General features: G+C 39.0%; 1 protein-coding gene across 2 annotated transcripts in view; it reads left to right on the forward strand.

Moving 5' to 3' along the window:
- Window positions 1-25,997, forward strand: part of edar (ectodysplasin A receptor) — a 169,126-nt gene that overhangs the window by 47,822 nt on the left and 95,307 nt on the right. For both annotated transcript variants that reach the window (XM_028800897.2, XM_028800898.2), the window contains exon 3: window positions 637-818. In XM_028800897.2, coding sequence (XP_028656730.1) covers window positions 637-818 — 182 coding nt within the window. The remainder of the gene's footprint in view (window positions 1-636; window positions 819-25,997) is intronic.

The raw sequence follows: 25,997 nt of genomic DNA on the forward strand, positions 1-25,997 counted from the left end.
CTTAGCTGACAGGAGTGGCACCCGGTGTGGTCTCCTGATGCTGTAGCCCATCTCCTTCAAGGTTTGATGTGTTGTGTGTTCAGAGATGTTCTTCTCCATACCTCAGTTGTAACGAGTGCTTATTTGAATTACTGTTGCCTTTCTATCAGCTCAGACCAGTCAGGCCATTGTCCTCTGACCTCTGGCATCAACAAGGCATTTGCACACAGAGACCTGCCTCTCACTGGATATTTTCCCTTTTTTGGACCATTCTCTGCAAACCCTAGAGATGATGGTCTTTAAAACTCCCAGTAGATCAGCAGTTTCTGAAATACTTTGACCAGCCTGTCTGGCACCTACAACCATGTCATGTTTAAAGTCACTTCAGTCATCTTTCTTCCCCATTCTGATGCTTAGTTTGAATTTCAGCAAGTTGTTTTGACGATGTCTTCATGCCAAAATGCATTAAGCTATTGTCATGTGATTGGCTGATTAAATCTTTGCATTAGCAAGCAGTTGAACAGGTGTACCTGCAGATAAACATGTCATAGAATCCTATCCTTTCTGGACCAGCAACCTTATTTTTATGATCAGAAAACTCCATTTTCGTCCTTGCTGATTGATTTAGTGATTGAGTTGTGTTTTTTGTTTTTATAGACTTGTGGTTATGGAACCAAGGATGAAAACTATGGCTGCAGTCCCTGTCCATCTGGCAAGTTCTCCAAGGGTGGATACCAGATCTGCAGGAGACACAAAGACTGTGAAGCCTTCTTCAGGGCGACTGTCTTGACGCCTGGCACAGCTGAGAGTGATGCTGAGTGTGGAGCTTGTCTACCTGGGTAAGGAACTTCATGATCGCATTGTTTTTAGCTAATAGGAATTCTCTTTCTTCTGTGCTTTGTCAATGTTGCTTCTCTAAATTTTCAATATGTGTAGTACCCCCATTATAACTCTCCTTACACTTGCAATTTTTCCTGAATGAGGATGCAGTAAAATAACATGGAATAGTGTGACAATGACATCACATACTTCACATGTTTCCCAGATTCCAAAGTTTCATATGTCACTTTGAGTTAGGGCCAACTTGTAACGGCTGACCCCTTACCCAGCCGGCAGCTACACCTCCAAGACCTATGGCCTGGATAATTTACTGAGAATGAATCTAACTATCAAGCCGTACCTCTAACAAAGTACACTTTTCCCCACAATTGACGGTGTAAATATAAACTCACAAAAGCAGGTATGTAAAATTATACTGATTAAATGTATTAAATGAAACAACAAGACAAATGCAGATATAGAAAGAAGCATATATAAATATAAATATCCCTCCACCACATCAACAATGAGACACCACCATATATAAATGCAACAAAACCCTCCCTTGCCCCTGTAACATATAACAAACAACACGAATAACAAAAAATGAATGAAATACGGAAATGATCGTGAACTTCAGTTCAGTTATAAAAACTGTCCTGAATACGGTTGACTGAACTAATGATAAATGAGTTGTTTGATTTTCCCGGAACAAAATGGAGCAGCCTCACCGTGAATCCTCGGTGCGTGGTGGATGATAAAGTCTGACCCCGGGGTCTCTTGTGATGAGGGTATTGAAGTAAGTCCGGCGGATTGAAAAACAAACTGGATGAAAATGCGCAATGTAGAATACAGCAGGTAAAGATGGCTCGTGGTCGTGAAAATGAAAAAGTCTCCTTCTTTTCTCTCCTTCTCTTCTCTCCTTCTCTCTCTTCCTCTCTCTCTTCCTCCCGGCTATTCCTTCCTGATGGCTTAAATAGTCCATGTGACGGCTGTAATTGATTAATAGTGAACAGGTGTTTTCCAGGTTTGAGGCTGTGGTCTTCTTCCATCATCCGTCCCCCTTTATGGGGACAGCATTTACTGATACACACACATAAACAGCAAACGGTACAATGGAAACGAGACGCACTCAGTACTGACAACACTATGTAGCCCCGCTACAAGCTTTTCAATTTTCAAGGCCTGTGTTTAAATCTAGGCTGAAGAGAAGCTGTGGTGGGGCCAAAAGTTGTATTTTCATTAAAGTTGGTGCAGTGAGACAAATTCTTCAAGTCAGGGATGGTCAATTACCTACCGGGCTGCACACCACCAAGGAGGACGAAACGTCACCACGTAGATGTCATGAATAGCCTCCACCATAGTCACTGTATCACCTCAGTCCTTAGAAGCAAAGGCCTAATAAGCCAATGCTGCCTTAGCTTGACTGAAACAGGCTTCCCTTTCCAAATTTCACAAACAGGGTTCTTGGTTTCCTTCAAGGTGTTTGCTTACAGTAGGGGTACTGTATTACATTTTAAACCATGATTGAGATTCATTAAATTGGTGGCAGCACACCATTATGGGGAACAAAGTCTAGAACGGTAGAGGGCGTGATGGCTTAGTCTAAATCTGCTAGAAAGTGACATGCAGTCTAAAACCTGAAGTGCCGCTTAAGTGAAATGAATGTCCTTTTCACTCACTTGAAGTGTGGCTTACATTGTATGGTGCATGGAGAGGATGATCGATGCAAAGACCTGACACTTCAAGAATCAAGGATGAAGCAGTTCTGGTGTGGTGTGTCTGCTATTCATTTGTCACATTTGTCACCATTTGTTCATTTGTCATTTGTTTGCTGATGACATTGTGATCTGTAGCGATAGTAGGGAGCAGGTTGAGGAGACCCTGGAGAGGTGGAGATATGCTCTAGAGAGGAGAGGAGAGGAATGAAGGTCAGTAGGAACAAGACAGAATACATGTGTGTAAATGAGAGGGAGGTCAGTGGAATGGTGAGGATGCAAGGAGTAGAGTTGGTGAAGGTGGATGAGTTTAAATACTTGGGATCAACAGTACAGAGTAATGGGGACTGTGGAAGAGACGTGAAAAGAGAGTGCAGGCAGGGTGGGGTGGGTGGAGAAGAGTGTCAGGAGTGATTTGTGACAGACAGGTATCAGCAAGAATAAAAGGGAAGGTCTACAGGACGGTACTGAGACCAGCTGTGTTATATGGGTTGGAGACGGTGGCACTGACCAGAAAGCAGGAGACAGAGCTGGAGGTAGAAGAGTTAAAGATGCTAAGACTTACATTGGGTGTGACAAGGATGGACAGGATTAGAAATGAGGACATTAGAGGGTCAGCTCAAGTTGGACGGTTGGGAGACAAAGTCAGAGAGGCAAGATTGTGTTGGTTTGGACATGTGCAGAGGAGAGATGCTGAGTATATTAGGAGAAGGATGCTAAGGATAGAGCTGCCAGGCAAGAGGAAAAGAGGAAGGCCTAAACAAAGGTTTATGGATGTCGTGAGAGAGGACATGCAGGTGATGGGTGTAACAGAACAAGATGCAGAGGACAGAAAGATATGGAAGAAGATGATCCGCTCTGGCAACCCCTAACAGGAGCAGCCAAAAGGAGAAGTCACCACAAACTGGATTTATCAGATCTGTAGCAGTGGAGTATACACTTTAGGAGAGCTCTGGATGGCCCTTCACACAGAGCCAAAAGCCGCTTGAGCTCAAAGTAGAGTCTTGTTTGGACGAGAGCTTACTTCTGTGCTCCACATTGGTAGTTTGTTTTGTTTCCACAGTATTTTCATTCCCATCTCTCTTTTGCTCACATATTCATTTTCTATCCTCATCACATGTCCATACCACTTCAACCTACTTTCCTGTACTTTCGTAGATGTCTCTCCCACTTTTGTTGTACCTCTAATTGTCTCATTTCCAATTCTGTCCTTTTTTTGTAACTCCACACATCCATTTCAGCATTCTCACGTCTTCCACATCTAACTTCTTCTCTGGCTCATTTCTCAGCTCCATACGTCATTGCTGGTCTTGCCACTGTCTTACTAACCTTACTTCTAATCTTTGCCTTAATTCTTTGATCTCACAATACTCCTGATACCTTCTTCCAATTGTTAATAGCCCATTACTGCTGCTAACAGAACGCACGTCTTTTGCCTTCTACGATTATTAAAACTCAAGCCCCTTAATTGTTTCTTCTTTCCTTAACCAGCCAAAAAAATAATGAGATGCGAGGATAGCCAACAGATAACTGGCTAAATCTTAAATTCAGTTCCTGGAGGGCTGCTATTTTCACTCTAATTCTTTAATTAGAAGCCACTTTTTGCTTTTAATGAAGTGTGTTACTTAAACTGATGGCCTATTAGTGCTGGCTAATGCTACTTTTTTCTGACAGCTCTATCAAAGAATTTTGGGGACTAGATTAATATTTCTCATGTTTCTGAATCTTAAAAAGACAAAATAAGCCTAAGCAGCAATATCAGTGATTTATTAAGAAAGTTACTGGGATGAAAATCTGCATCCCTACAGGATGGGAGCCTGGCAGCCCTGCATGAGACAGCTTTACTTTTGTTGAGTATAGCATCAAAATAAATCTCCAAAATTTGAAATGACAAAATGTACCACCTGATTCTGTTCAATGTCTGATAAAGTGAAGGGTCTCCCTTCATTTGCCCAAAGTCTTATGTTGTTAAAAAGATGTTAAGTTTGAGTCGGTAAGCATTTTCAGTTGGTCTTGAGTAGGTAGTATGTTGACTGGCAACCCATTCAGATTAAGCTTATGATAGGCTTCAAGGATTCAGTAATAGAAAGTGTAGTCGGAAAATAAAGCATGGAAGTTTACAACCGAACCAGGATGTTGCCATTCTATCAGGGGCCATACTGTATGGTGGACGATCTTTAGTCCACAGTCATTTTTTGATTCAACAGCTTTGACATCATGCTGCTGTTGCTATTAACTTGTGTCACGCAGAGCTCCAGTGTCAGAAGCCGTGTCTGCTGTGGATTAGGGATGATAAGTGATTTCCTTTCATGCTGCTGGCAACATTTTGAAGTTGCTCACAAGCAGCACTTTCTCATTTCTGAGACTGCACAAATATGGCTTTTAATGCAGTGTAGGGAAGACCTGGATTCTGCTAATGTGAGCTGGGACGTGGCTCCTGACTCTGACAAATGGTGTGCTCTGCTTCATGTTCTTAGGTACTTGTGTGACGAAAGGAAGAGCAGATTAGTGGCTAACGTGTAAGACTCCACTTTTTTAAACATGTACAAGTCTCAGGCGCACATCACCTATCTATTACAACTGGGGCATTGCATAATCGAAGAAGCCAATCATTCTTGTTACTCACAGATTGTTTACTCATCCATCCATTTATTTCTCTCTATTATAAAAGAAAATCTTGAGATTAGATGAGACTATTACCAAGAGATTTTTTCATGTTGGTAGAGGGGGTCTCTCCCTCCTCTCCACCATTTCCAGTTAATGGCACATGGCCATGGTCCTCTCACGTCTCATTTGTATGAATGCTTTTGTCAAACACAGTTCTTGTGTTCTCAGTTCTTATACATTTTCACGTTTTCCTCATTTTAAGTATCTCTCTATTATGAAAGAAAATCTTGAGACGAAACGAAACTATTGCCAAGAGATTTTTTGAAGTTGGTAAAGGGGGTCCCACCCTCCTCTCAACCATTTCCGATTAACAGCCCACAGCCACGGTCCTCTCACCTCTCATTTATGTGAATGCTTTTGACAGACACAGTTCTTGCGCTTTCAGCTCTTATAAATTTTTACGTTTTCCTCACTTTAAGTTCCCAATAAAAGATGACTTATTATGTCCAAATCTTATTGAAGCATTTTATCCCGAAGGTTTATCAACAGAAGAAATGAGTACATGGGCAATCCTAGCACCAAGAAACAATGAAGTCAAACGAATTAACAAGAATATTGTCGATCAGTTACAGGGCAAATTGAATAAATGCGTATCAATAGACAATGCTGAATAAGTTGGTGGTGGTGGTGCAGAAGATGAAAAATTCAACTTATAATATCCCATAGAATATCTGCAATCGTTAACACTGTTCAGTCTTACAGAGGCCGAATTACTATTGAAACAAGGATGTATCGTAATGTTATTGCGTAATTTATGTATGAGTAATGGGCTATGCAATGGGACAAGATTAGTTGTATTGAAAATTGGCCGAACAATTCTAGCATGTAAAATTTCAACAGGCGACAAGAAAGGTAATGTAGTACATCTTCCAGTTTCCCGTTAGAATAGCTTTTGCTATGACAATTAACAAATCACAGAGACAAACATTCAAAGTCAGCTTATTTATTAGAGAGCGGTTATACATTGAGTTGTCATGAAGTCCAAACACGGAATCAAAATTCAATGCGATATTGAAGAAAAGTTAATTCCAAATATTGTTTTTACTGAAGTTTTACAGTAAAAGTGTAAGTTTAAAAAGTATTTCCGTGTTAATTTCAAAGCCAAACAGAACAAAATGTATAACGCAATGAATAACTCTAACGCAACATGAAACAAAATTTACTTTAAAATTATTATGTTTTACTATTTTTTAATATGGTTAATTATTCACTGTAATGTAAAATATTTAGTTCTATTATACATATGTAACAATTCTAATGAAAATAACAATCTGTTTTAATTGTACACCCACTTCTCTATACGTAAGCAAAGTGAGCAGGGGGCATATCCCCATAGTTCTTTATTACTTACTTCAACATCCATCAACTCATTCATCCGTTTCTGATAAATATAGTAGTTTCTGTGTGTGTTCAGACCAAAATGTGTGTGTATTTATTTATTACTTGCTCATCTACCTATTTACATGTTTATTCATTTAAAGTGCTTCTATAAAAAGCCACATTTCATCCTGGAGACTAATAAAGTTCTATCTATCTATCTATCTATCTATCTATCTATCTATCTATCTATCTATCTATCTATCTATCTATCTATCTATCTATCTATCTATCTATCTATCTATCTATCTATCTATCTATCTATCATATAGTGCCTTTCATCTATCTATCTATCTATCTATCTATCTATCTATCTATCTATCTATCTATCTATCTATCTATCTATCTATCTATCTATCTATCTATCTATCATATAGTGCCTTTCATCTATCTATCTATCTATCTATCTATCTATCTATCTATCTATCTATCTATCTATCTATCTATCTATCTATCTATCTATCTATCTATCTATCTATCTATCTATCTATCTATCTGCCTGCCTGCCTGCCTGCCTGCCTGTTTGTCTGACTTCTGACTTTTTCCCATTTACAGTCTTTCGGAGAGTTGCAACTTATCCCTACATTAGTGGACCCAAGCCAAAAACCTTTCCTTAAAATAGATGATTCTTCATAACTTATTATCAAAACACACATTTTATAAAGTACTTCCCTAAAGTGGTGCAGTACAGTAGTGGTGCTGTCATATGGATCCATCTTCCTCGATTTAAAGCCAGTCATTGTCCATGTGGTAGAATTCAGCTTTTTTTCCCTTGTATGGACGGTGGATGTAGAGAAGTTTCAAGAATGGAAGGTATGGTGGTGTTATCATTGTGCTCACTGACCCAATGCTCAGGGTATGGAGTTTGCATGCTTTTCATCTTTCTGCCTGGGGTTTCTTCCTCAAAACTCAGACATTTGAGTTAGATTAATTAATCCTTGCTGCGCATGTCGGTCCTAAGATGAACTGGTATCCAGTTCAGGGTTGTTTATTCATTTTCAGGACATATTGACAGGATGGTATCTAATCCCTTGTGACCCTGAATTTGAAGGCCATGTTATGTTACTTTTCTAGAGTGAAATAGTGGTGGTGCTGCCTCACAGATCTAGCGTCAGATGTCTGAATCTTACACCTGGGGAGTTTGCATGTTCCCTCTGTGTTTTCGTAAGTTTTATCGGCATACTCAGATTCAATTTGTTTAGTTATTCGGTCCTGTTTAAGGGTGGGTAGACCCTGGATGGCCTTGCCTGGACATTTTCTGGACATACACCCAGTGTTGCCTGTTTGATTCTGGCCCTCTTTGACTCTGACTTGGATTAGGTGGGTTGTGGAATGTTATCTTCTGTTTTTTAGACTGAATATTATCCTGATGGTTATATTATAATTGATCACATACTTATCCTTTTTATTTATAGTGCAGTGGCTACTATTGATTCCACAGAGCAAATCACTTTAACTGCCATTGCTCACATTGAAGAAGGATGCATGCACAGTTGTGGCAGGAAATAATTTAGGATTAAAGGATGAAGTAAACATATACAGTGTATGAGCAGTATGCCTGGGCTGAATGATCTGAAGTTTGGCTGTAAACTAATCCTTCCATCCATCCAGTCTTCTGAGCCCAATGTTGTATTCCAAGGCCGTAGGTAGACAGAGCTCATGATGTTGAAGTTCCAAACAGGAATGCAAGTTCTTCAAGTGTCACACGCACTGACACAGACCTACCATCATTCACAGCAGTCCAATTCAGTGTTGGCGGAGTGTCTTTGATCTGTGGGAGAAGATGGGAGAACAAACTCCACACTGCAACCACCCAACAGGAGTTCAGGCCCTGTCCCATCAGGCCACCAGTGCTGTGTGATGTCAATTTCACTTCACTTCAAGAGACAAGAACGAAATTTTTATACCATGTTTAAATTTGTAAGTTTAATACGAGGAAAATGCACAAGGCAAAACATGGCCTCTGTGAAATTTGTTGATGAGGTTGAAGAGGAGATAAAGCTAGCGGATGACAGGCTGATGTGTACCCCATGAGTAATGTCATGGTGCGTACCAATAAAGAAATACCGTCTGTAGTCGTTAACAAGGCAAGTAATGAAATTAAACTTTCACATAAATCACTAGTAGCATATGTGCAGAACTGTCACTACTTTATTATCCTATTTGAAAAAAAAATGGCTTGAAAACAAGAGATCTGGAGGAGAAAGATAAAAAAAAAAAAGAAAGAATTCCAGTACTTGAACTGATAGCCAGGGAGTAGAGAAAATTATGAAACCAAAAATGTATGTGCTAGCTTAAATTTTCACAGGAGGATTTCGATGAAAATATATTAAACATGAAGAAGGAAAGTAACACAAACATACAAACGCCAAATAGTGGCTAAGTGCTTGGTCACCTTGCATCTGCTTTAATATTTGTAGTGCTTCAGTTTCAACTTTCTGAAAAGTAGACAAAATGTAATTTTGGCCTGTTTCACGAAAAACAAACATTAGCAGCTTTTGACAATGAGTGAACGACAAACATCTGGCACCATAAATAAAGCTGATATGTCAAATACGTGTAATATGGATACACTGATGGCTCGTGACCGCAGTAGCGCCACACAGTGGGCAGTTTTGGAACTTACTGACTGCACAACGAACATATACACTGAGACTGCTGCAGCTGCTGGCATCATACATGCCCACAAGTAGATCCTGTTGTGTGATGATTCAGTGAACATGAATTTCAAACTCCCAAAGCTTGCAAAGAAATCTTTAGAAACTGGTTTGAATTTGCTTGCGTCAAGAGCTTTCTGCTTTAACACCCACTGAAATTTAGTGGGTTTCACTAATGAGTTTGTATCTCAACTCGTATTTGCTGGTGCCAAAATGAGACAATAGAATAAATGGACAGATATTTGCTAGTGTGAAATGAAAAGTTTAAAAGGTGGAGTAACTCTCAGCAGGTATTTCAATACAGTAGTGCCTTGTATTTCAAATGTTCTGATCCAAAGTTTAAACGATGCTTCTACATTCAAACTCCACGCACAGTTAAAAAATGCAGCAATCAGATAACGCTTACGCAGCGAGCTTAAACAACATCTGTTGTGCGGCCAGTTGTCTCTCGCGCTTGCTGTGAAAGCATCTCTTGAGTCACGCTTGTGTGTTTTCAGTGCTTTTTTTGGTGTGTATGGGAATATATATATATATATATATATATATATAACCCCTGTCTATTAACCATGGCATCCAAGAAGATTGTAGAAGCAAGAAGCCAAAGAGGATGGTTGTAGTATCAATGATTGAGATGAAACAGGAACGTATCGCGGAGCATGAAAGTGAACTACATGTGGTGGATCTGGTGGCCATATTTAAGAAAGCACAATAAATGCAATTTTCATTTTATTATACAGTATATACATATTTTATTTATTGTTTTGTGTTATAATCTATTATTTAGGACATTTAATTGTGTTATTTTTACCTTAAATTAAATGTATTTGCAGTTTAAGATTACCGAAAGGGGTATTTTTAGGGAATAGATTAATTTACTTTCCATTTTTTCTAATGGGGAAAACTGATTCGGACTTCGAACAATTCAGAGTTTGAAAGGCCTCCTGAAATGAATTAAATTTGAGGTACGAGGCTCCACTGTAATTCTAAAAATGACGTTGTTTAGCCTCCTCTTTCAAAATTAACAGTTTGCACATCTAACGTCTATACAACTTAGGCCTCAAACATCTGCAAAACAGCTTGATGAACTGAATTTTCTAGTCTCATCCAACTTTCTTATGTCTTTATGAAAGGATAGATAGATAGATAGATAGATAGATAGATAGATAGATAGATAGATAGATAGATAGATAGATAGATAGATAGATAGATAGATAGATAGATAGATAGATAGATAGATAGATAGATAGATGTGAATGGCACTACACTATATAATAGATAGATAGATAGATAGATAGATAGATAGATAGATAGATAGATAGATAGATAGATAGATAGATAGATAGATAGATAGATAGATAGATAGATAGATAGATAGATAGATAGATAGATAGAAAGGCACTATATAATTAGCAGATAGATAGATAGATAGATAGATAGATAGATAGATAGATAGATAGATAGATAGATAGATAGATAGATAGATAGATAGATAGATAGATAGATAGATAGATAGATAGATAGATAGATAGATAGATAGATAGATAGATAGATAGATAGATAGATAGATAGATAGAATTCTCGTAGAAAGACAAGTGATATTTGAAGAGCCATTTATGGCTTTATTGCCATCATTGCCCTCCCTGATGATGGCATCTTTTGTGGAACTTTGTATTCCACCTCTCAGAAGATGGTACTACAGGTCTGATGGTAAGAACAATGGTTTATATGGAATTGTGACACTGTTGACTAGAGCTCAGCTAAAAATATTCAAACTTGACAGCCTTTGCTTACCCTCTGGTCATGATACTTTGTCTGGGTTGGTCATTTTCTTCCAACATTTACTAATAGAAAATAATGATTTTAGGAAGAATATAGGAAGCAGGCATAGCAAAACATAAACAGTGGGGAAAAACAACAAACAATTAGTGTTTGTACAGTGATGACTGAAACAGTTTGCACAGTATTGAGTCTGCAGAAAAGCTCTGCTTCACTTTGCAAAAGAATATTGCAAAACAAACCGTGTTTTGTTTTCAGTGAAATTTGTGCAATTGACACAAGAAAACTGACATTTTAGTCTGTTCTGGAAGCATTTAAATGTATTCATTTTCCATGTGTCTGCCTGTCATTAAGTATCTTGTGAAAAAAACCAAAATCACCGGACTCATTTTCTGTGACATGTATATATTTTACTGAGCCATTAGCATTGTTCTGGTAGTATGATCCCAACTTTGCCAATTAGGATGACAATCTTGATGATCCAAATCCTAAAGATTCATCAAAGACAGAAAGGAGACTTGAGGTTCCATGGTGCCTGGAGTGTGTGAGTTCTCCTCTGCATGAATCAAGAAACAGAAAAGGGTGTTTTCTAGGTAATGGTGTGGGCAGCAGGTGGGCACAATTGCTTGCGTAGTGAACAAAAGTGAGAAACTGAATTGATTTATCTGCTGTATGAGAAATTACATGCACTATGCAGCTGTAGAAAAGAACACAGGTAAACGAAGAAATGTGTTTTGCTTCCCCGAAAAAGTTTAAAATTTCCAACAAAATATTTTTAATGAGCAATCAATTGCAAACTAAATTTTAGTCCCTGTTTTACGAAACTCTGTGCAAATCAAAACTTGCCTCTCTTGCTCATCACTGTTAAGTGATCCTGCCTTGGAGTCCCCCTCAGTGTCATTGTCTCACAGATTTGATTCTGAAATATCAAAGGCTAACTTCTGCTCTGCGATTGGCTTGGCTTTCACAAAAATCGATGCCACATAGTCACATGTCAAATTCAGATATGCCCCGGTTTCTGCATTGGCGTTAGCTTGTACTTTGTGAAAGTGTATGTGAATCAGAACTTTCTTTCATTGACTAGAGCTCAGCTAAAAATATGCAAACCTGATGGCCTTTGTTTGCCCTCTGGCCATAATACTTTGCCTGTGTTGGTCATTTTCTTCCAAAATCTTCTTTGCATAAGCAACGGCACTTAGAAAAATAATTTTTCATCCATCCATCCATCCATCCATTATCCATCCCTCTATATCCTAACTACAGGGTCACGGGGGTCTGCTGGAGCCAATCCCAGCCAACACAGGGTGTAAGGCAGGAAACAAACCGCAGGCAGGGGTATTGTGAAAAATAAAAGGTGCACTCAAGCCACGTACAACTCCACAATAACATCAAGAAGATCAAAATTACCAAAAAATCCAAAATTTAGTAATAGACAATAGTAATGTTAGGAAGAACGTAAACAGTGTGGGAAAAACAACAAACATTTACTGTTTGTATAGTGACAACCAAAACAGTTTGCATAAAATTGAGTTTGCAGCAAAACTCAGGGCTTCACTTTGCACTCATTCTCTTATTTTACTCATCACTGATTATTGCCTTTCTAAGCCTAATAAAGTGGTAAGCCCCCGTACCCATTAGGGTGGTTTCCAAATAAACCAACTTACAGTTCTATCCAGCAGGGGGTGCTACCTCCCTGGTTGGAATGAGTTCTTTTGTAATTTCGGCATGTTACATAACCCAAAACTGTATAGATATAATATAAGAAGGCAATACCCCTGCCTTAGTGATATGGCGGTAAGAAATCACATAGGAGAAATAACTTAGCTTTCTTTATTGACGGTTTAGCGGCATAACAGATGAAGGAAGCCATGACAAGACCTTTTGAGTAGTGTGTATAAAGTCTGCCATTTTCATTGCTGCGCTGGAAGGATTTTCAGGATCAGATGACGTTATCTCTCACCCGTCCGTCGGCTTCAAAGGTGTGCTGGGCAATGTTCCAAGGCTTTATACTCTTTCTCCATGTGCAGGCCCTCACTGAGGTGAATCATGCCATTCCAAAAAAGGAAAAGCAGCTCTAATGTCGTGCTGACTCTGACACGCAGAAATAGTACAATGCCCATTTCGCTGTTGTCCCTTTCTTGTCTTCTAATGCTTGCCTAGCAGTTCTAAATGATGAGTCCCTGTGTGCTAAATATGGCCTTGTGTTAGCTGTACATGTGAGTGGATTTATAAAATATGTTTGTACAGAGCACAGTGACATATTAAACTTATTACAACAGTTTCACACAAGCCCTCCTCACAACAACCTATGACTTATTCTTCTCCAATTCTTGCCTCCCTTCCTCCCTCCAGTTGAATTCTTTCCTCCAATCTCAGTGAAGTCAACTCCTGGGGCTGTCTTCCTAGAACAGGCCCCTGGCGTCATTAGACAAGCCTAAAAGAGCCTGGTCACTATACTACATAGCCGAGGGCCACAGGTAGTATGAAAGGGGCCTCCTTGCTGCCTCATGATGGGCTGGGGCACATCTGTTCATTTATTACATGCCCCCCTTTCACCCTGTTCCTATTTCTGTGCCCCTGGAGTTATCACTTCTAGGGTACGTCTGAGCCACACATGCTCTACTGTGGTCTTTCATTTATCTTCTAGGCCCTCTGTTGCCTTCAAAGCCAGTTTCTACTTGACATCCCTGTACAATCTGCACATAAAGGGTGCATTGTTTTGCCATTTTTGCTGTCATGTAGTTTGTTGAAAAATCTTGGAGATTAACACCAAGAAACAGCAAAATATAATCAAAGAAATCAATACATCTTTATCAGTGTTGCAGAAAAAATAATTAAAGATGTTCTATTCGGTAATAACATAAATACCCTAAACCACAGAAAAGTGAAAAATGACGAAAACAAAATGTAACAGATGTTAGAGGATCGGCACTTCCTACCATCCGCATTGCCTGGGGTAAGGCTCGGGGTCTTTGTACGCACCAGTGGGATTACTTGAAAGGAGAAAAGCATTTTTTCCATCACATTTTACATTTCAAACTCTTGTTTACATTTTTGTCCATGTTTCATAAATACACTTTAGCTTTCTAGCATTTCTTTTTGTTGAAATTACAGTTTTTTAAAAGTCAACTAAACCTCTCGTCTGCCATTTTATTTACACGATGCTTTCAGCAATGCAAGTCAGTAAATGAAGTCACTCGCTCTACTGTGTGAGTTTGGAAAATTCTCATAAATTATGTTCTGTGTTAATACACAGACTTAGTGCTCTTTGGCTCTGGTTTATAATTTTTTTGCTGTATAAATAAATCATAAGAACAGATATTTATTACTCACTCAACAGTGACCCAAAATGGGCTAAGAGAATTTTGAAAATTCTAATTAATCGCACAGTGCTAACATACACATTTGATCACCCTTTATTTTGTTTTCTAATTCCTACATGTATTAGCTGAGTTATGCAACAGTGCATGTGCTAGAAGGTGAGAAAGTGGAATTAGCATTAACTTTATTGTATCCCAAAGTTTATTACCTTTAAACTTATTGCATTTAGCTTATAACTATTTTTATTATTACAAAGGTTCTTCGTACAGAATGTTTTTGGGTTTTTTTTTTCCTTCTGGTGCAAAGAATCCCAAATTTCAATACAAAATACCAGAGACAATGTGGCCCCACTAGTGGTAGTTCTGGGCCATGACAAACATAGATGGAAACGCTTGAGTGAAGAAAAGAAATATATATAGTGGGCAAGAATCAAACCCGGATTTATTAGCCATCTCTCTTTGTTTTCAACTTATTAAAGGTGACTCTCCTTTTTATGCTTATTTGGGGGTTTGTATCACGGAGGATTTGAATTATACATAAGTGTTTGGAGTATTCATTAAGATAAGTCACAGCTCTTGACTAGAGATATTTCTTTTGTGTTCTTGAAAGGCATTCTTTTGGTTAACGGCCTTTTCTTCTATTCTTTTAACTACTATTTCTGATTAATGTGCTTTTATCATCATTTTTTTTTTAATTCTCTGGTTTTAATATTAGCTTAGTTTTCTTCTATGTCTCTTCCTCTAATTCATCACTTTCCTGTATTAATTTCTATTATCACTGATTAGAATGAAAACCTGCAGCCACTGCGGCCCTCCAGTCCTGGAGTTCAACATCTGTACCTTAGAACATCTCACAAAATACAATACAAAAATAAATAATTAAATTAATAAAATAAAATATATAGCATGCAACATACATTATACATAGCTTTTAGGTGCTGGTGAGGAGAGACAGTCCTAGTTTGTAGTACGAAGGAGTCCTGGATTATCATTTAACTATGCATGCTAATCCCATGTTTCAGCACATTTGGGACAGCACATTTTGTATCAGTGTCACTGTTAGCGATGCACCACAATTGGGAATAAAGAAGCAAAAGTTTTTTTACATCAATTTGCCAAGTATTGGAATGCAGAAGCAAAACTGATAAAATGCATTAAATTCAAGTAGATGGCACATAAATCATTTATCCTCAGAAAAAATATTGCAATACTATACCATATCTATTTTTTCCACCCATCTCTCGTAGCAATGTCTGGTGCATTTGGTTGAACAGCATGTTAATCGAAGACTGTAAGAAGTGTACCGACAATTACGAAACATAAGCAGATAAGACATTTGACATCTGAGAGGAGACCATTCAGTCCGTCAAGCTGATTATTTAGCTAATAGCTACGCTGTCCCAATCTCATCCAGATACGTCTTGAATACACAGCACACACCACCTTATATAAAAACCTCACACATTCAACAACCTCTCTCTCTGTTATCTCAAGTGTAATAGTTTTGTTTGTGATCAACAATATTGTAAGTCTTGGGATCAGGGTGGTAAATATTTGACTCCTCAAAAATCTTGGGAGCACAACCTCTGCTTCATGACTCCCTCTTTGCCTCTGCAATACAAAACACAGCTCCAGTAAATAACTGAGAAATTGCCTAAACTCTTTTCATCTAGTGACATGAAAGCAGGAGTGGGGGGTGGCGGAGATGAGGGGGGTCCAGGCAAGTAGTTGAGTCAACTACTCTGCAACACATTAGACCATTTATCAAAGTGCTGGCGGAGATGCGTGACGAAAAGCAGATGGTCTCAACTTTTCTATTGCGACCACCATGTTAGACAATCCATTACCACATGGCCATGAAGCTAATGATAGTTTCATTAATCACAACACCGCATTGACTTTCACCAGTTGTTGTGCCTCACTGTGGGTGAGTGAACTCTCCATCTCATGTCATGTCAAACGTTTTTTTCAAAGCAGTATTCTAGGCCAAGCTGAAAGTAGTCTATTAAGCAGGACACCATAGTCAATAGTTATTTCTACTGCTTTGGAATGTGTTTAAGTGCAGTGGTGACAAGAACGGCAGCAGTGGACTTGCGGGCATTCAATAAATGTAAGCAATCCACCGTGGTCTTCACAGACAGAGGAGTTCCAGTAAAAGACACCAATGGGACAAAATGATTGCTTTCGTATAGTAATAGATTTTGATGGGACCATAATGATGTGCATGCATTCCCAAGAAAGTTTTATGGGCACTTAGAACAACTCCTCAATTACATTCATAATCAACTTTCATCCCATTTGTTATACAGTCTTCTTTTTACTGAGAGACATGTCTACCAGAAAGGCTATAGCCATATTCAGAGGATTCTTGAACTCCATCAAAAACTCATTGGATGAAGATGATAAGGAAGCTGTCCCCATGCCATGACAATTTCACTCGCTTAATTTGAATGCTATGGAATATTTATTGGTGATTAAGCAGTGATTCATTTGCAGTTGACTGACTCACTTGTACGGATGAGACTGTCTCTGTCTGTTGAATCTCACACATGTGAAAGTAAAGAATTGTTACAGAGAAGTCAGGCCCATGTAGTCCATCAAGCCCAATCGTTAGGAATTTTTCTCTTTTATGTTTTTATGAAGGCATTTGTGTATTAATTTTTAGTACCTGTTCAGAGGTTTGGAATTCATTTCTGGCATTTTTTTCTGCTATTTCACTACATTTGGATTGGAAATCATTTTTTGAGCTATTTCAGTCGCCATTATTTTTTATTTTTACTCATATTTGTCGCTATTTTGAGTGCCTGTTGTTAGGACACGTGATGATTGTTATGGGTGTGTCCTTAGAGGTCATGACCTGGGAATTAAGACGCAATAAAATAAAGGTCTTCTCTAAACAAATCTTATTCAATTGCTTTTGCTGAAATGTTTGTGCTTTATTCTTTTGTGTATCGACTTTTCGCTGTTGCCTTTAACTTAGAATTTTGATCTTTGTTTTGGCGTTGATGTTCAGATTCTTTTGATCTCATTGTTTTGACCCATTTCTGCTATCATGTCCTTCTCCTGGTTACTTCAAATCATGTCTACCCAGCAGACATAGTGCCAGTTAGTTAGCTAAACTTTGTCTTATGGAATATATTCTGAGGGGCTGATTGACAATATTTATTTGGAACCTAATAGTCATAAAAAAAGTAAAGCAAGGATAAAAAATTAGAGACAGACAAAACATACCAGTCACCAATGTGCAATACATACTCTTAAGTAAACCAAAAACCAAAGACCAAAATAAACATCCAAAATGTACTGGCTCCCTAAATTATTTTTGAAATAACCATAACATGAGAAGGTTTTTGAAAATCTGGAACTTTGACAGTGAAAATAGCGTATCTCCATCTTATATAGGTGGGAAGCAATGAAATAATATGTCACCTGACCTGCAATGGACATAGCAACTGTTAACAGTGTGGCCATGGTCAGGCAAAATTAAATAGTGTTGCCTTCCTTTCGAATTGAGATAGAAAAATGGCAGTGAAATGAGAAAATTTAATAACAAGTGCGAACGTAGAAGAAATACCCAAAATAATAACAAAAATGAGAATCTCCATTATCAAAATCCCAAAATAATCATAGCAGCACCTTTGTGTCACTTAGCTAAATCAGGAGGTCCCTGTTATAAGCTGTTTGAGACGTACAATCTTGAATATTTGTGATAATGTCCCACTGTACTTTTTTCCTTGGGAAATATGTTACTGGAAACATCTTCCAGCAGACTTTTTAAGGACATATTTATTGTGGGTGTAAATGAGAAAAAAAAAGATCAATACTGCATATGAACATGGATTGTTAAAAAAACAGATACAAAAACTGAAGATGTGACTAGGATGGTACAACACCACACAGTAAAATTAACAAGGACAGACTGAATAAATCACACACATTTGATGCTGAAGGTGTGTAAGGCTGTACTGGCCGATTCCCACGTTGGTTTGGAACTGCTCCAGTTAGCTGTTGACGAAGCTCCACATGAAGTGTTTGAAGTTTTCTCAGGAGGAGACAATGAAAATTCTGATAATCTTGCTCATCACATTAAAATGCATTCCACTGTTAAGCCCCCAGCCACAACAGCAGGACTCTTCATTTTATCAAGGTAAGAAAAAAATGCTTAATTAACTGTCATTAATTAACTAACATTTATTTTTCCAATTTGTTAATCTACTGGTGCATAGCACTATATTATCTTCAATTCTTAGGTTAAGGAGTTGTATTAAGGACAAAACTAACACTAATTGGTGCCTTAACAGCATTTTCCTTCACTTCTTATAGGGAGTAACAACACTGATATACAGTATGTTGTTTTGCTATACATCACAATTTCCTTGATCTGGAAACAATACATTTCTGGGACCCTATTGTTCTTATCAAATGATTAAAGTCAAAGTTGACCATTCAGCCCATCAAAATGAGATGCCACTAGCTGTAGTGGTGACCCTTTTTGTTCTTTTTCATTAGAAAATTAGAATGGTCATGGCAAGACCAGGCCATTTATCCCAACAAGCTTTTCCTTCCTATTCACCTACATCATCCAAATAGATAGATACAGTGGTGTGAAAAACTATTTGCCCCCTTCCTGATTTCTTATTCTTTTGCAGGTTTGTCACACAAAATGTTTCTGATCATCAAACACATTTAACCATTAGTCAAATATAACACAAGTAAACACAAAATGCAGTTTGAAAATGGTGGTTTTTATTATTTAGGGAGAAAAAAAAAATCCAAACCTACATGGCCCTGTGTGAAAAAGTAATTGCCCCCTTGTTAAAAAATAACCTAACTGTGGTGTATCACACCTGAGTTCAATTTCCGTAGCCACCCCCAGGCCTGATTACTGCCACACCTGTTTCAATCAAGAAATCACTTAAATAGGAGCTGCCCGACACAGAGAAGTAGACCAAAAGCACCTCAAAAGCTAGACATCATGCCAAGATCCAAAGAAATTCAGGAACAAATGAGAACAGAAGTAATTGAGATCTATCAGTCTGGTAAAGGTTATAAAGCCATTTCTAAAGCTTTGGGACTCCAGCGAACCACAGTGAGAGCCATTATCCACAAATGGCAAAAACATGGAACAGTGGTGAACCTTCCCAGGAGTGGCCGGCCGACCAAAATTACCCCAAGAGCGCAGAGATGACTCATCCGAGAGGTCACAAAAGACCCCAGGACAACGTCTAAAGAACTGCAGGCCTCACTTGCCTCAATTAAGGTCAGTGTTCACGACTCCACCATAAGAAAGAGACTGGGCAAAAACGGCCTGCATGGCAGATTTCCAAGACGCAAACCACTGTTAAGCAAAAAGAACATTAGGGCTCGTCTCAATTTTGCTAAGAAACATCTCAATGATTGCCAAGACTTTTGGGAAAATACCTTGTGGACTGATGAGTCAAAAGTTGAACTTTTTGGAAGGCAAATGTCCCGTTACATCTGGCGTAAAAGGAACACAGCATTTCAGAAAAAGAACATCATACCAACAGTAAAATATGGTGGTGGTAGTGTGATGGTCTGGGGTTGTTTTGCTGCTTCAGGACCTGGAAGGCTTGCTGTGATAGATGGAACCATGAATTCTACTGTCTACCAAAAAATCCTGAAGGAGAATGTCTGGCCATCTGTTCGTCAACTCAAGCTGAAGCGATCTTGGGTGCTGCAACAGGACAATGACCCAAAACACACCAGCAAATCCACCTCTGAATGGCTAAAGAAAAACAAAATGAAGACTTTGGAGTGGCCTAGTCAAAGTCTTGACCTGAATCCAATTGAGATGCTATGGCATGACCTTAAAAAGGCGGTTCATGCTAGAAAACCCTCAAATAAAGCTGAATTACAACAATTTTGCAAAGATGAGTGGGCCAAAATTCCTCCAGAGCGCTATAAAAGACTCATTGCAAGTTATCGCAAACGCTTGATTGCAGTTATTGCTGCTAAGGGTGGCCCAACCAGTTATTAGGTTCAGGGGGCAATTACTTTTTCACACAGGGCCATGTAGGTTTGGATTTTTTTTCTCCCTAAATAATAAAAACCACCATTTACAAACTGCATTTTGTGTTTACTTGTGTTATATTTGACTAATGGTTAAATGTGTTTTATGATCAGAAACATTTTGTGTGACAAACATGCAAAAGAATAAGAAATCAGGAAGGGGGCAAATAGTTTTTCACACCACTGTAGATAGATAGATAGATAGATAGATAGATAGATAGATAGATAGATAGATAGATAGATAGATAGATAGATAGATAGATAGATAGATAGATAGATAGATAGATAGATAGATAGATAGATAGATAGATAGATAGGACAGTGACAGTAGTCTGTCGCTGAAGCTGCTCCTCTGTCTAGAGATAACATAACATCTAGTCGAGATCTCAAGGTCCCTAAGGTCCTGGGGCCTCATGCATAACACCAAGTGTAGAATTCATTCTAAAAAATAGAGCATGGACAAAAGTCAAAATGTGCGTATGCACAAAAAAATTCAGATGCAGAAAACCGTGCGTAAGCCACCTTCCACGCACTTCCACTACATAAATCCCAGTCAGCGTGAAATGTAACACTTGTTCACACGCCTGCTGCCCCACTCCATGTCCTCCCAGAATTACGCCTCCTTGAATATGCAAGTCAATATAAATATTAAGTTCAGCATATTGTGAAAAGACAATGGCAAAAGCACAGGAAAAAGAAGAATATCAGTGAATGCCAAGTGGAGGCACAGAAAAAATGTACTGTTTGTTAGTTTAAGCAGTGATATAAACAACAAAAGGAAGTTGATCAAAAGTTCAATGTTCAGAAAGTCACACAGTGCCTAAAATAAAGTGGTCAGATATCAAAGTGAAAAGGCAAGTTGTAGCCCACTGTCTGAGTGTCAAATGGAAACTTATTAGGGTACAGAGAAAAGATAAAAAATAGGGACACAGTGGGAAAAAAGCTTGAAATGTAAACTTTAATTTTGAAATCTACACTTTAATCATGTAGTTTATTTTGTCATTACAGTAGAACGTCATAAACTTAATCTTAAAATCATTTAACTTGCTAGTTTCTCAAATCCCATCATAACTAAAGTAGCACGTTAAATGCTTTGTTTTGTATGTGTTCTTCTATGTGCTCTATGTGTGTGAATCACTACGTGCTTCTTAAACGGGCTTTCTCTTCCTCCGACAGGACACAGAATCCATTACATTCGTGATATTACAGCTCTCTGAATAATTTAAATACTGAGATGTATAGCTGATATCATTTTCATGATGAAATAAATTAAAGCATGTATTGTGATCTGTAGTGATAGTAGGGAGCAGGTTGAGGAGACCCTGAAGAGGTGGAGATATGCTCTAGAGAGGAGAGGAGAGGAATGAAGGTCAGTAGGAACAAGACAGAATACATGTGTGTACATGAGAGGGAGGTCAGTGCAATGGTGAGGATGCAAGGAGTAGAGTTGGCGAAGGTGGATGAGTTTAAATACTTGGGATCAACAGTACAGAGTAATGGGGATTGTGGAAGAGACGTGAAAAAGAGAGTGCAGGCAGGGTGGAATGGGTGGAGAAGAGTGTCAGGAGTAATTGGTGACAGACTGGCATCAGCAAGAGTGAAAGGGAAGGTCTACAGGATGGTAGTGAGACCAGCTATGTTATATGGGTTGGAGACGGTGGCACTGACCAGAAATCAGGAGAGTTAAAGATGCTAACATTTGCATTGGGTGTGACAAGGATGGACAGGATTAGAAATGGGTACATTAGAGGGTCAGCTCAAGTTGGACGGTTGGGAGACAAAGTCAGAGAAACAAGATTGCGTTGGTTTGGACATGTGCATGTGTTTATTGTGAGAAGGATGTTAAGGATAGAGCTGCCAGGCAAGAGGAAAAGAGGAAGACCTGAGAGAAGGTTTATGGATGTGGTGAGAGGGGACATGCAGGTGATGGGTGTGACAGAACAAGATGCAGAAGACAGAAAGATATGGAAGAAGATGATCCGCTGTGATGACCCCTAATGGGAGCAGCTGAAAGAAGAAGATTAAACATGGGGCAACAGTGGTGCAATGGTAGCGACGAGCTGGTGCCCCATCCAGAGATTGTTCCTACCTCCTGCAAGATGCTTGCTGAGCCGTGCCCGACCCTCAATGAAACAATTCATTGCAGCAATACTGTCTCTTTCAAATGTACTAACCCCCAGTTCCTCCAAGTAACCAATCCCCACACAATCAGCTCTTTACTAAATGTCAAGCCATCTGTAAGCTTAGAACGCCAATTCTTCAAAACTTTTAAGGAACATTGAAATATCTTCGTGGTACATGTTTAATTATGTTTTTGTCAAGATTGTTTATTTCCCATTAGAGTTTTCTTAAACCTTGCACAGATTTATTTGTTCATGGTCCACATCACGATGGTGCATGTAATCACCTTTCTGTTCGTTGGCACCCCTGTTCATGTCTGATAGAATTTGCTCATAATTGAGGAATGGTTAAGAAATGCAGTTTTATTAGATAGATAATGCAAGTTTGATCTTACTGAGCAAGTACATGTTAAATGGATCTCCATATAAACTCGAAACACATTAACAAGTAGATTAGCTAAAATAGTTTCTGCCCTCAATTAACAAGGAATTTATGATGAGTGGGAGATTTATGGTGAAAGAGACTGTACTGAACATCTCACATTCTTAGCCACCCTCTAAGTTCCATTCCAGTTCTCATATAATAAATATCACACTCACTAAGCTCGGGTAGCCTGAATTCTTATTATTTGTAGTAGCACACATGCTACTCTGATCTGGATGAAGTGGGCTTGATAACAGATGGATGGGTAATTAATAGTTGCAGTTGCTGGCAAGGCTTTCCTCGTGTCAGCCATATGTGGTATTGCAGATATACATACATCATGTGATGCAGTCTAAAGCAGTTTTGTAGGATGCATGAGAAATATTTGAAAAATGTACTTATTTGGACACAGTATAGCCCTAAAATGTTAATTCTCATCCGTTTTAGGTGCCAATTTTGCCACACCACTTGCAATGTTGACAGTAGAGAATTGCCAGAAGGATTTCATTTTCAGCTCTTCTGATCACATAAATTGAATATACAGGTGACAAGCTTGTGTGCAAACTTATGTAGTATACACCTAATAAATACATTTAAATACCAATTCATCAGTCACTCATTGTGCTAAAATAAACACATTATAATTAATTAGACATGCCGACCATTCATAGTCTCTACAATGCATACTAAATAACACAAAGGCAGGCAGTGTGGTGCAGTGGTTAAGGTTTTTAACTTCAAACCTTGAGGTTGTGGGATCAAATCCCACCACTGACACTGTGTGATCCTGAGTGAGTCACTTCACCCGCCTGTGCTCCAATTGGAAAAAAAGAAATGTAACCAATTGTATCTCAAATGTTGTAAGTCACTTTGGATAAAAGCGTCAGCCCGATAAATAAAAAATGTAAACAAGATAGTTGTAATGGAATGGAGAGATGAAGGAAAAGCAGCATGGAAGCTGCTTTGGAGCTTGCCGGTCTGGGACCCAGTGCTGTGGTATTGTCTACTTAAAGGACTGTTCATGACTCGGACAAGTGGGGTCATTGATGATTTTCCTGGCTTTCCATAGACACTGCCTAACATACTGTATGTGTCTTGTAAGTTTGGAACATCATCTACAATGATTTATTGGGCAGAACACAGTACCCTCTGCAATGCTTTGCGATTGAGGACAGTGCGGTTCCCATATCAAGCAGAGACACAACCATGTAGGATGATTTGAAAGTGTAAAATGATATACCAAACTTCTTCAATGTCCTTCTTCCCCATTTTTCCAGTGTTAACATTCCATGTGAGGTTCATAGTGATATGCACATCAAGGAACTTAACGCTACTCACCCTCTCCACAGGAGGCTGTGCACCTTCTCGATTCCTGCACTTCACTACCTATCTCTCGGATATTTGGCTGAATCAAGAGAGAGGCAGTTTTCTTAGCTCCAGTGTGTCAGGGCTCTGATTTCCTGCATTTAGTCTCATCTCCGTTGGAAGTAAAACCCACTGCTGTTGTGTCATCAGCAAATTTCACGATGTTAGACGTGCATCGAGCTGTACAATCATGGATGAAGATGAAATAGAGGAGGGGTACCCACATAATGGTTTATCATGTCCCAGTGTTCCTTTAAGCTCTAGCAGGAACTCGGGGACATGAAGTCATTCAAGAGTCGTTGGGGACAATAAGGGAGGCAGACGCAGCTGATAGAACAAGCAAAAAAAAATGTTTGAGAAAAATATAAAAACTTCAAACAAACACTGCAATAATTAATTAAGATGAAAAACACACAAAAACATTAATACAAAATTACATTTGTCAAATGGCACACCAATGGCACCCTTTTTACTGGTCTCCAAAGAATCAGCCCTTACTTAAAAAAGAATGATTAGTCTACATATCGGAGTAACGGTTTATTCACCTGCCTGTAATCACCCTGCAGCCGCCTCAGTTCTTCACTTACTGACCTTCTCCTGGTCTCAATTGAACCACTTGGCTGGTGAAAAGACCAACTTTTATCCTGGGTCAACCATCACCTGACCCGAGTCTAACACCTTCCCCGTCTCTCTCTCCCTGGTCACATGACTAGCCTAAACGATATCCCTGCCGATTGCACCTCGTGAACACATACATTGCCGACACTCAGCAGCAAACAGCATTACATTTGTCCAGTATACCCATGCCTGTCATATGCCAGTTACTTAGTTTGCAGCACTGTAACTCCCAAACACCACAGGTCCCACCAAAAGAACATTAGGACAAAGTATTACATGTAACAGGTACACGTCTCCACCCGAGGGTGTTTCGAATGGAAACATGTGCCACCCCATCCACTCCAAGCCTAACAACACATGGCCTCTCCACATCTGCACACGGTGAACAAACCAGTACGTGAACAAGTGCCTTTTTTTCTTTTATTATAAAGACATTCCCTGCAAAGAATTAAATACAAGCTGAGCAAAGTGGTTTTAAATTATCACATTGCGAGCCGTTTCCTCACACAAGGCTGTGTTGATTCTTAAGGAAGAACCCAATTTTCCCATATTGGCTACCAGCCTCTTTGCAGTGAATGGATTCTGTCATCTCGTCAAGGAAACTTCACAAGAACACAACATGAGCATATAAACTCACTCAAGAGCAACTCAGTGATCTACGTCAGGAGGATTACTCATCAGACTTTTGAGGGAAGCTTCAGTTTCTCGACTTGTTGTCACTAACTTTAATGGGGGCTTTGTGAAGTCCATCCTTTCTGGCTGCATAACATCCTGGTTTTTAGTATCATCGCAGCTCAAGGCTATAAAGAACTTGAGAAGGTGGTGAAGGTGGCCCATAACATTACTGGCTTCTATTCAGGACATATGACAGTCACAGCCTTAGAATAGCAAACAGGGTAAAGAGTTATTTTTCTCACTCTTCCATTATGGCAGATGGTACAGGACCATTGGCACTTCAACCAGTAGAGTCGGGGACAGTTTCCATCTACAGGTTAACGAGTAGTAGTCTGTCATCACAGCAAGTATTACATGTGCTCTTGTTCTTAAGTGCTTACTGTGGTAAAGTGGGGTCTGCGGCTGATTGGTATCTTTTTAAATAAACAATCGCCGCATTTGTGTCTTGGTAG

Source organism: Erpetoichthys calabaricus, chromosome 4 (genome assembly GCF_900747795.2).
Source record: "Erpetoichthys calabaricus chromosome 4, fErpCal1.3, whole genome shotgun sequence".
Taxonomy (NCBI): Eukaryota; Metazoa; Chordata; class Cladistia; order Polypteriformes; family Polypteridae; genus Erpetoichthys; species Erpetoichthys calabaricus.